The 12,343-nt window shown below is 45.8% G+C and overlaps 1 protein-coding gene across 1 annotated transcript in view; it reads left to right on the top strand.

Annotated features, from left to right (window-relative positions):
* Positions 1–12,116, top strand: part of PITPNC1 (phosphatidylinositol transfer protein cytoplasmic 1) — a gene marked incomplete in the record, with an annotated part of 73,364 nt that extends 61,248 nt beyond the window's left edge. The window contains 1 exon segment of the mRNA XM_073636291.1: positions 9,188–12,116. Coding sequence (XP_073492392.1) covers positions 9,188–9,474 — 287 coding nt within the window.
* Between the last annotated feature and the right edge of the window lie 227 nt (positions 12,117–12,343).

The following is a 12,343-nucleotide window of genomic DNA, read 5'->3' as shown; positions in this document are numbered from 1 at the left end:
GTGACTTCCGATATCCTTTACCGCCTGACGAACCCAAAAATCTTTCGTAAAATCCACCCAGCCGTGCAACTTGAAGAAAAACGCCAAGCCTGCCAGTTTCCGCTCCAGGGCAGACACCGACACACCTTGCTCCATGTTCCTAGAAACAAAGTACAGAACCACAAGCCGTACTTCCAAATCTCCCTGCTCCACCCCAGCTAAATGCAACATCTCCAACCATTCCTGCCATACCTTGGAGTAGGCCATCCATGTAGTCTCAATCACCGACCTTCTGATCCATCCAGCGATGGGTCCAAGGCAATCTCCCACAGCCACCCGGGACAAGGGACACCCCTTTGCTCGGCCGCTGGTGCAAGTTCCCGAAACCTGTCCCACTGAAATCAAGACAAGGAAGTATTGTCTACCCCTGGGAGGTGTACAGCATACAGAAAAATGTTCAACTGAAGGCAGCGTAGCACCATATGCCGCAACAACCGTATGACAGGTTGTGACGGCGCTGAGATGCGGTTAATGACTTGAACCACTGCCATGTTGTCGCAATTCAAATGAATTTTCAAGTTTGAAACGACTCACCCCATATTTCCATAGCCAGTACTACTGGAAAAAGCTCCAGGAGCACCATGTTACTAAGGAAACCCACGTCTCCCCAGGAACTTGGCCAAGGTTCCTCACTCCAATGACCCTGGTAGAAGGCCCCATAACCTGATGACCCTGCTGCGTCCGTAAACAGCTCCAGGTCAAAATTACTCATCGGACCAGACATCCATACTGATCTTCCATTATAGTGTTCCAGAAATGTGTGCCACACCCTCAAATCCTCCCGATGTTTCTGGTTGAGACGGATAAAATGGGTAGGGGACTTAACCCCTGCTGTGGCAGCCGACAGCCGTCGGCAAAAAACCCCGCCCATGGGAATAATGCGGCATGCAAAATTAAACTTACCTAACAGGGATTGCAGCTTCCGCAACTGGATCTTGCATAGTCACAATATCACACAGATCTCCATCTTGAGGGCCAACAATTTATCCTCCGACAAACGACACTCCATGGTGTCCGAGTCGAGAACTATGCCTAAGAAACTTAGCATGGTAGTCGGGCCCTCCGTCGTGTTTGCAGCCAATGGAATACCGAACCTACCTGCAATGTGCTGCAGCGTGGACAAAAGTATCGTACACACCTTAGAAAAAGGCAGCCCCACGCAAAGGAAATCATCCAAATAATAGATGACGGAATTTACCCCCGATACATCATGGACCACCCATTCCACAAAAGAACTGAACTTCTCGAACAGAGCACAGGAAACAGAGCAGCCCATAGGCAAGCAGCGATCTACGTAAAATTTGTCCTGCCAACAGCACTCCAGCAGGCGGAAACTGTCCGGGTGGACAGGGAGTAAACGAAAAGCGGATTCAATGTCCGCTTTTGCCATCAGAGCCCCTTTCCCGTAACGGCAAACCCAGCCAACCGCCGCATCAAAAGAAGTGTACGAAACCGTACACGCCTCCGGATCTATGGCGTCGTTGACCGAACCTCCCTTCGGGAAAGACAGGTGGTGTATAAGGCAAATTTGTGCGGTTCCTTCTTAGGCATCACCCCCAGCGGTGAGATTACCAAGTGGCCTAACCGCGAACGGTCCTCCCATGGGACCCAATGCCACTTCTTTAGCCAGTTTCTCAGATACCACCCCAGGATGCCGTAATGTGGAACGCAAATTTCGCGCCATAGGTGGCACTGTAATTAATGAACATGGGATCACAAAGCCCTCCAAGAAGCTCTCCAAGAAACCCTGCAAACGCCTGCAGCCAATTGGCGAAAGTCCTCGGGATCAACCTGTACCGCCTCCTTTCCTCATCCTCCTTCTTAGTGTCTCCGGGCTTAACCCTATCTAGGTTCAATTTTACAAGCGGCAGCAGGGAGAAGATCTCTACGTACTCAACCTGTACCGCAACCTTTCCTCATCCTCCTTCTTAGTGTCATCGGTCTTAGTGTCATCGGGCTTAACCCTATCCAGGTAAAATTTTTCAAGAGGCAGCAGGGAGAAGATCTCTACGTACTGACCCTTTCAACTCTTATCCCGGACCTCCTGTTTTAAGTGTGCCCCCAACGGCCCTTCAAAACACACATAAACCTCAAACTTTGCTGCGCCGGTGATCTGCACAGCATCCACCTTTCCCAGGGCATCCTGCGACGATCTGGCCTTAGCCCCTGACTCCGCAACTGCAGCCCCTTGCATTGGTGGAGATACTACGCGTCCCATGGTAGAAGGAGCAACTGCCGTAACCAGTGGGATGGGGGGGTACCACACTGGGCCCCGTACCTGCACCGCCTGCAACTGCTCCGCTACTCGACTAGACCCATGGGGACACCTTCTGGGTTGTCCCCACACTACCCCCAACAAAGCGCTGCACTAAGTCCCGCAGCCCCCCTAACAAATCCCGTAGTTGTGCCGGACATGGCTGGTGGAACACCCACCACCTGTGGGCCGGACGCAGAGCCCGCCGCTACCCGCGGCCTGGCTCCACCTGCTACTGCCGTGCTCCCATCTGCTACCTACAACAAGCTTCCCAAAACACTGTTACCAGCACTAGCAAATAAGTTAGCAGACTTACCAGGCTGACCAGGGGTGCCCCCAACAGCTGTCGCTTCAGAATCCCCCAGTGCAGGCTGGCTCCACGATTTCTCCTCCTCTGAGCAAGACAGCTCACCCTCCAACCGTACTTCTGGCAGTTGCAGATCATCAGCTTGAAGCAGCCCAGGCGATGGGGGCCTTGCTGCCGTAGATCCGTGCCATATTTGGCTCTGCCTCCAAGCACCGGGTCTGCCCACAGAAGTGTTGTTGCGACCGCCCATATATCCCAGACCCCAGGCCATGGTCTCCGCTTTTCTGCAGCACTCCCCCCTTCTCTTTCCTAGCTGGGGTCACCTCGAGCACACCGGAGCCGCCGGCCGCATCAGTTAACGGCCCGGTAGCTGTGACATTGTCAGGGCTGGCTCAGCCCTTCCTTCTCTGAGCTGGCCGCTCAGCTGTCGGCTAATTGGCAGCTCTCATCTCTCTCCACAGTTAACCAGCTGTTGTGGATCTGCTCGTCAGTCCCGCCTACTTAAAGATCTCCAGCTCATTTCATTCCTGCCTTCGCCTTGGTCACATCACAAGAAACCATCTCCTGCGTTCCTGTTTAAAGACTGGCTTTGCTGACATCCCTTCTGGCTCCTTATCCTGCTTGTTGTTCCTCTACTTGGATCCCTGACTTCTGGCCTGGCTGATTATCCGATCTGGTTACTGAACTCTGGCGGCTTGGCTGATTACCCGATCTGGTTACTAAACTCTGCCTTGGCTGACTACCCGATCCAGTTAATGGACTCTGGCTATGCTTTGACTACGCTTACTCTATTTACCTTTTTATTTTTATTAATAAACAAGTGTGATTTTACTGTACTTCTGTCTCGGTCTGGTTCATGGTTTCTGACAGACATTGCCACTCCCTCGCCAAGACCCCCCCCCATCCCGATATGTCAGAGGGAGAGGAGTCCGCGGACTCTGGACAGTGCCGCTGGGCAGGCGGAGGCGGCATGCGCACTCTACCTGACTCCCCGCCCGCCGAGCTCCAGCTCCGATGAGGATTCCGTCCAGGACCGCCACCTGCGGAAGCCGGTGGGTGCTTCGCTGGTGGGCTGACGGCTCCCGTATGTGGCTCCTATCATGGCGCAAAGCTTGGGGGGGAGGATCTGGGTGAAAACCACTCCGGCACTCTAGACCGCGGAGCACGTGGGATGTCTCCCCCCCCCCTCGCAGCCGACCCCGATGCCTGGTCCTCCAACAGGGCTGCTACCTGGCTTTGCAGCCACTCAGGCCCCTTGGATGCTGCAGCTGGGCCAGGATCCTGTCAATGTCGGCCATTTTCTCTGTGGCTGTGACACGCAGCAGCGATAGAAACTGCCTGCTTTGTCACCTGTCCCTCCACTGATGCCTGGGAGACACCAACTCCCCCTTAAATCAACTACCACACCCCTCCCCATCCTGTTTCTCCTGGCTAATACTAACTCTCCCCATTTCTCCACTTACACTTACTTAACCCCATAGTTGCTCACCCTTATCACCCTGTCATGCCGGCCCTTCACTATCCTTTTCATTTTATTTCTCTTGCTCTAGGCCTTACTGTTTAGCTGTCTGTAAGGGTGACCACCACTGTAAGGGTTTTATTATTCCTACTGACCACCCATGAGTATGGCATTTTCCATTTCCCCCAGATTAATTGATATCAGTTAGGGTTCCCAGAGACCTAAAAATTATTTTTGGGGTTCCTCAGGAGTAAAAAAGGTTGAGAAAGGCTGCACTAGATAGTAAAGCCAGGATTCAAACAACATCTTTGGAGCTTGTGACTTTACAAGACGTGAACAATAACAGCTCCCAGAGTGCTCTTTTTAGAGTTTCAGTTTAAAGTTCTGCCAGACAATAATGTTTCATCAGATCAGAGAAAAATAACAAAAGCTGATTTCTGATTGGCCAGAACTGGTTCTTGCATTTGCTCTTGAAATAAAAAGGCATAAAAGCTGCAGGAGATAGATCAAAGACACTGGATGGCAGGAAAGAACTGCAGAACTTTGACCTGGAATGGGCAACCACAACCAAGTGGCATTTTCACAAAAGGGACAGATTTCTATGGCTAAAGAAGGTGTACCAAGCAAGAGGTGCTATAATGCATTGGTGAGCATAGTGGAGGAGACAAGGTGTGCGGGTCTAGCAGCTGAAAGGCTACACTAGCCTAGCTACTGCACCATCAATCAAAGCTCTAGGAGGGTTTGAGCGCCCCTGACCCCCCCTTATCTACGCCTCTGAAAGGTGGGCATTCCTAAAGGACATGGTTTATTGTGGCACATCTTCCAGCATTGGCATAATTTGTGGTCACGTGATATCTCAAAGCCTCAAGAAAGTCAGTGCTGGAAAACTTCTATCTCTCAAACCCTGGGATGAACAGACAGCCAATAACTCTATATACTCTCAATCTAATGCCCGACATGTGCCCCTGTCCTGCTCTGATTGATCTCTAAATGGTGAAGTGTCTTTATTTAGGGCCACCAGCCCACCATATCTTATTAATAATGGCTTATTGGGCTTGCAATGCCTACCTGCCCCATAGTCCAGTCCTCCCATTCCTGACTTTTTCTGTAGCACCAGTTTATAAGCTCCATCTCAGATACTGGCAACCCTTTTCTGATGACTGTGTAAAGCCGCGTCACAATATTTTGCTGAAGGAAATAAAACTGGAGCCTGCACCCCGGAGACCCATCTCTCCTTCTGTTTTACGTAGAATGTTTTATATTTAGCACAAATCCAACTTCCCGCAGGTACCAAGAGAATGATCAGCCTGGCAAATCAATACCACAATGATACCTTGGAGGCAGAATAAGAACATACAGTAATGTAGAGTAACTTAATAAACTTTGAGAAAACATGCGGCAGGCTTAAAACAGGGATCATAAAAAGGAAGAAAATACAAATAAATCAACGGGGCTATTTCTAGGAAAGGATGCAGACTGTGCTCAGGGTGAAATGTACTGCGGTGAGGAACAGGACACGTAGGAAGGACAAGGAATCAGAAATGTAGCTAGTGGGGGCTCAGGCATGAAGTTTGGCGGTATCAGGGGGCAAGGGAACAGTACAACTTTTCAGCCCTAAAATGGAAAAAAAGCCTAAGTCTAACTATTCTTAAAAATATTCCCTCCTCCCCCTCCTTCAACCAATCTTGCCTAACCTGTATAAAAAAAGATGGGAGCACTTACTTATTTGTGATCCTGCAGCTCTGGCTCAGCAATTGCTGTGAATTTCAGGAGCCGTGATGTCACCCAAAGACTCCCATGGCCCAGCAGTTGTCGACGATCCCTCCTCTCCCCTGCAGCCGCTGCTCACTGCCACAGGGGAGCCAGAGCTGTGGGATTACGTGACTGGAGTGGATTAAAAATATTTAAACATACAGATGTTTTTTATAATGGTCGGGCAGGATACATAAGAAGGGCGGAGGGGGGGGGGGCATTTTCAAGAATAGTTACACTCAGGCTTTTCTTACACTGTAGGCTTATTTAAAGTGTATGTCAGGAAAAATGTGAAACATATTCTGCACATTTTGGCAATACATGCACTTCTCATATATTTTAGCCCTTTAAAAACTCTGCGAGTACAGAAGTATACCCATTGATTTGTGCGAAATTTAAAATGCTCCTAAATTCCTGTTTGCATTAAAAACACAGTGGCACTGAAATCCCAACACAGTCAGGCTTTTCTGATGGGAACCCATTAGTATCTTAAACTACAAAAATACAGAAGGAAGCATCAGACAAAAAAACAGATAAAATAGTCCAAGATAATTATAAATTGTTGATAAAAAAAGTAATATGATAACAGCCAACGCGTTTCAGGGGCAACACCGCTCCCCCTTTATCAGGGCTCAGCACAGGATAAAACTTGGATGGACTCCAGTGACTTCACAGGTTTATATTAGAACCAGTACTGAACTGTCCTCAGCAACAGTTGCTGAACAGCAATAGAGGTTCCTCCATGTCCATCCAAGTTTATCTTGTGTTGAGCCCTGATGGTGTGGTGCTTCCCCGAAAATGTTTGTTGTTTTTATTTTACTTTTATTTATCAAAAAATAAAATTATCTTGGACTTTATCCAATTTTGGTCTGGCGCTTCTCTCTGTATTTGTATGGTTTAAGCTACTGTTGGGTGCCCATCAAGGGAAGCTTTACTGTGTGGGAGCCGTCTCGCCAGACCTATTGAGCTTTTTTGAAGTGTTCCTTTATCTAGCTACACTTGTAAGACTTAAGCCTAGTACACACTATCAGTTTTTTTTTTGTTAAACCCAGTGGGCTTGAAGAGCTTGGGAGGAGATCCTGTACTAACAATGCGAAGTTAGTACAGCGATCTTCCCACTAAGCAATTGTGTTCTGACAGAGGGACGGTTCTCCCACCAGAACACACCATCCAGCATTCTCAGCCATTGGCCAAGAGCGCTGATCAGATGCCGATCGGCAGACCCTTTTTGGTCATGCCCCAGCTGCTGTACACTGGGGCTGAATATCACCCGGTTTCTATTGAACCAGCTGATACCGGGCCATATTCAGCCTGTGTGTACGGAGCTTTCCGCCTCATGCACACTGAACATTTGGCCATCTCCCCTAGGCTCCTTTACTCCTGACAGCAGCATTTTGGCAATTCTCGTAAAAGATTTAATGCGTTTAGGCATGTTTGGGTGAATCAAGCGCTTGGGCGTTAGTTCATTTAATTAGCCAGACTTTCAAAGCTGAAAGTCTGAAGTTAAAGCAGATCTTGTTTGTTTCATTTCAAATCCACTGTGGTGGTGTATAGAGCCAAAAAGATTAGAATTGTGTCGATGTCCCAATATTTATGGACTGTATATTGATTTCTTTGGCAACAAAACAATGCTTATTGCCTTGACTTCCAGGAGCCTGCCCAGACAAGATGTGTAGGGAAAGGGCCCTTTTGGGAGATGTAGTTCTGGGAGCGTACCTAGCGCTCCAAGCAGCTGCCCTTCAAGAATTCAAGAATTTTACAAGTTTGTTGATGTTGTCACAGGGAGTAATACAAATTGTTTCTCAATACAGGAACAACGTTAAGCCTTGTACACATGGGTCGAATGTCGGCCGGCATCAGCTGGTTCAATAGAAACCGTTGCGTGTGTATGGCCTTCTGTCGAAAGGCTCATGAGCGAAAAAGGTCTGCCGAACGGCTCCTGATCAGAGCTTTCAGCCAATGGCTGAAAGCACTGCCCGGAGTGTTCTGGCGGGGGGGCAACACAATAGGTCAGCAGTGGAGATCGCTGTACTAACATCGGATTTTTAGTACAGTGGCTCCGCGACCTGAGCTGTACCAGGTTTAGGAGAAGCAGGGGGAGATGGAGGTTTTACGGGTGAATTTGGGACATACACTAAGTATAACTAAAGCCAAAACTTGTTTTCTTAGTCTTGGATTGAGTCATGGTTATAACACTTGACAAGCTTTTTTTTTTGTTTTGCTATATGTGCCCCATTTGGGAGTTTTCTCTTAACTTTCTTTATCAGTGTTGCAACCTCTCCAAAATAAGAGATAATTCACTCTTGGACAGTTGTCACTGAAACAAGTACAATGGAAGAATTTCCATCTTTTTTAACTCTGGTAACAACTCAAAATTTTGGATTGTCAAGTGTCAGTGGCCATGATTATGGTCACCAGGACAAATACATTTTTAATAAACACATGACTACATACATTACTGTATTTTTATATTTGCCAAGAGTTTAGCTTCATACTATTTTTTTGATGTGGCTTTTACATTGCTGTCCCATGTTTGTAGAGTGCTCCTTTAGTGGATATCTCTATGACAAGCAGTAGAGTCAGCAATCTCGCTAAATGACTGCTGCGCTGACAGTCTATTGATTCTAGAGAGAGGTTCCCATACTTGATCCAATCCTAGCCAAGTTAAAGGGTCTGTCTGTGATAACATTTTGAACACAAAAATACATTATAGTCTGATTTAACTCAGAATTTCTGTATGGCGATGAATGATTCAATATGGGGAAACATCTTTTTGAAAACTACAGTGGGCGGTGCTCAGAATGAGGGAACACTTGGCCTTCCGTTTTCCACAGAATGCAAGCTGGTGGAAACTTGGTGAAGCCTCTAGCACAGCCTTTCACAACCTTTTCAACACTGATGGACCCTTAAAATAACTTTCAGGTCTCAGGGAAGCCCTGCTAAAAACTACTATATCTCCAACTCATGATACATTAGTGTGAAAATGTGAAGATTGCTCCTTACACTTGTGGTCATTGTGAAGACTCATTCCCTTACAGATAGCTAAAAAGATCATTGGTGTCAGTGGGAACTTATCTGAGAGGTAGAAGTTGCTCATTGCCCAAGGAACCCCTAGCAACTTATGGAGGAACCCTGGCCGAGAAACCCTGCTCTAGTATCTTCCTTGTCTTGGTTGTTTCAACAGTAATGTTTTAATGTTTCCATCTACCTTTATGTGTTCCCATAAGTTGTAGATTGGGGTTAAAAGCTGCAAAGAGCCCCAGGAACCTGAAAGGATACAAGTCATTTTGAAGCTACACTGAAATTGACTCCATAGTTTTGAAGCAATGCCTATATAATTATCATCATAAATGACTCTTATGTTTTCACCCCACAGGAATGACCATGGAAAAGGTTCGAGAGTACGAGAAGGAGACACAGGCCGCCACCAATGAGAAAATAGGACCAGTTGCTCCAACCATTACCATAACCGCAGAAAGCCAGTGCCCCGCTATCCGTAGCGCCCCAGCCACCCCCATCACTGGCGAACCTCCAGAATTTCTCACCCTGCCCAAAGACAGACCGCGCAAGACCTCTGCTCCTGATACACTTACTCTACCAGAACTCAGAGAACGAGCCAACGGACCTTCCAATCACCTCTCGCCAAACAACACTGACAGCTGAAACCAATGGATGGAGTCTTTTCTTCACGCCAAAAGGATGGGCCACTCGTTCCCGACTCATGGGAAGCCCCAAAAAAGATTCTCATGGACTCTGACACAAAGAAGTCAACCCTACGATGGAATAGACACTGACACAAAGGTGACCTACCTTGACTCAGCCAGAAGGAGAGTTGGCTTCTTCTCCTATGAGCAGGAGGGGGAACTTCCAAAATACTAAAGTGAAACCTTTGATCCGTCCGGCAATGTATTTGATGTAGCAGAGTCCAAAAACAAAGTACGAAGAAGATGTCTAGTGTCAATTCAGTAAGAACTTGTAAAATTTAAAGCTATAGACCACCTAAAGGGGGACTAAATTGTGTGATGGCTTAACAGCCCTGTACCTCGTCAATCTGCTCTTTGATGGAATGCTTGATTCCTGATTTATATACTGTTATTTTTTTTTAATTTGTAACAAAAAAATGCAACACCAGACAATTATTTAAATACACAGTTAAAACATCTGTAGGAACCTTTTTTAACTTGTAAAATAATACATATATTCTTGCAATCTCCCATACCTTGCTGTTCTACATGGTCACTACAATCGTGACCACCCTTTTTAGAGCCAGCAAATTAGCTAAAATGGGAATGGCCACTGAATGCTCTCAATGGACGGGGGAACAGAAAGTGGATGGGGTTTGGCTCAGGGGAGGCGTTAGAGCAGAATGCAAGTAAATTGAACTCAGGCAGTGGCCCATTGATTAATATAGAGACAGATTTCATGTAATTTTGCTGGTAATTGGTAGTGCACTGAATGGACTGAAATATATTTTGCTTTGAAAGGCCAGAAAGTGTAAGAAAATTAATTTATATGCATGGAGTTGTTCTTTGAAGTGTACTTGTCAGGCATTTTTCCAGCTTTTAAAGTAATGCCTAGGAGCAGGTAGCACAAGGTGCCCACTACTAACTAAGCCTGAAACTCTTTTCCTGTGCTCCCCTCTGATCCTGGTTACACCTTGTTACCAAAGATCCAGCCTTCCTGCCTTCTGGTTTAACCCCTCCTACTTGGAGCTAAACCTCATCTATATGCCCTTCCCTGTCCAATGAGAACGCTTCATTTTCAAAAACGGTCTTATTGGTCAGTGTGATCGGGAGAGAATTGGGCTTACTTCTTGTGGGTGGAACTTATTCCCAATTTGGGGAATTTGACCCCTTAGTAACAAAGTATAAGTAGGATCAGAGGGCCACAGCAAAAGGGCTTTTTGGCCCTTTTTTCTTTTTAAAAGCTTTAAACTGAACCAGGATCATTTAAAAATTTGACTGAAATTTCCTCTCCATATGTACAGTACAAAAACATTTTTTTTTTTTTTTTTTTGGGAAAATTGTATTTTTGGAGAAAACTACCTTTCTATAGTCTGTGATGTCATTAGTTGCATGCAGACAGCTTAGCTCTGCATGGGCACCTGTAGTCAGAGAAGCAGCAGTGTCACTTTTGCTCATTGAGGGGTGTGGCTAGTACAGTAAACGCTATGATTCCCGTCATCCAATGGAAATTGTCGCTGTGAATGAGAGTGAATGTGGGCAGGTTGATGGCCAATCATATGATGTGAGAATGGGCTTGACAGACCTGGAGTCTCCAAGTCTGCCAATCAAATTGTGCAGGGTGGGAGGGACAGACCAGGATTATGGGATGCCTAGGTCCTCCCACTAGGAGCCACCAGTCTTACAGCAGGGAACAAGGGAAATTGAGCCTTTGGAAGCTTTCTAAATAGTATCTAGTGCATTACATTACAAAAAAGATTATATCTGGGGAAGCTAAGATGTCATTTTGAAACCTGCTTAAAAATAGTATTACTTGGAGTTCAGCTTTATGATGGCAGGCAGGCTCACTTTAAGTTATATACATTTAGAGGAGAATTCCAGCTAAAGCCTTACTAGTCTTAAAAATGCCCCCCTCCTAACACCTATACCATTTAACCTGTGTAAGAAAGGATGTATATACTTACCTATTTTTTGAGTCCGATCCCCTGAGTCAACCAGCGCAGGGGAGAGTGTGCCCGACAATGGCTGTGAAAGCTGGGAGCGATGACATCACCCATAGGCTCCCATGGTGCAGCCATTGTCGGCGGTCCCTCCTCTCCCCTACAGCTGCCGCTGGCTGACACAGGGGAGCCAGATCACATGACTGGAAACATTCCTAGAATTTGTTTTCCAGAATGCTGTGCAGTATCTTTGTTGCGGCGCACTGGATGTCCGGGAATGTCATCAAATCCGTGTCCTATTAACCACTTCAACACCCGCTAATGTACATTTATGTTATGGGTTTAAAGCGGATTACTGGGGCTATGGCTACAGCTGTCAGCCATAACCCGGTATTATATTATATAATTATATTATAATTATAATAATTATACAATAATGATATTATATAATATTATTATTATTATAAATTATAAAATAATAATAATATATATATTATATTATATATTATTATATTTTCAGCCGGTGATTCTCTTTTCACTAAAAGCGCCATTTTTTTGGAAGGCATCAGATGAATGTTTTTTTTTTTTTTGATCTGATGCTTTCAAAGGTAGAGGAGAGATCTGGGGTCTTATATTTTACATTTATTGTAAAACCAAAAATAAAAATAATAATAAAAAAAAATGTAAAGAGACAGTGTAATTTAAAAAAAAAAATAAAATATATAATTAAAAAACATTTTAAAGCCCCCCCCATGGCGAACATATACATAGGCCGCGCACGCATATGTAAACGGTGTTTGTACCACACACGTGAGGTATCGCCGCAAATGTTATAGTGAGAGCAATAATTCTAGCACTAGACCTCCTCTGTAATGCTAAACTGTTAACCTGTAAAGATTTTTAAACATC

This window comes from Aquarana catesbeiana, linkage group LG06 (assembly GCF_042186555.1).
Source record: "Aquarana catesbeiana isolate 2022-GZ linkage group LG06, ASM4218655v1, whole genome shotgun sequence".
Lineage (NCBI taxonomy): Eukaryota > Metazoa > Chordata > Amphibia > Anura > Ranidae > Aquarana > Aquarana catesbeiana.
This window is presented reverse-complemented; position numbering and strand designations above follow the sequence as displayed.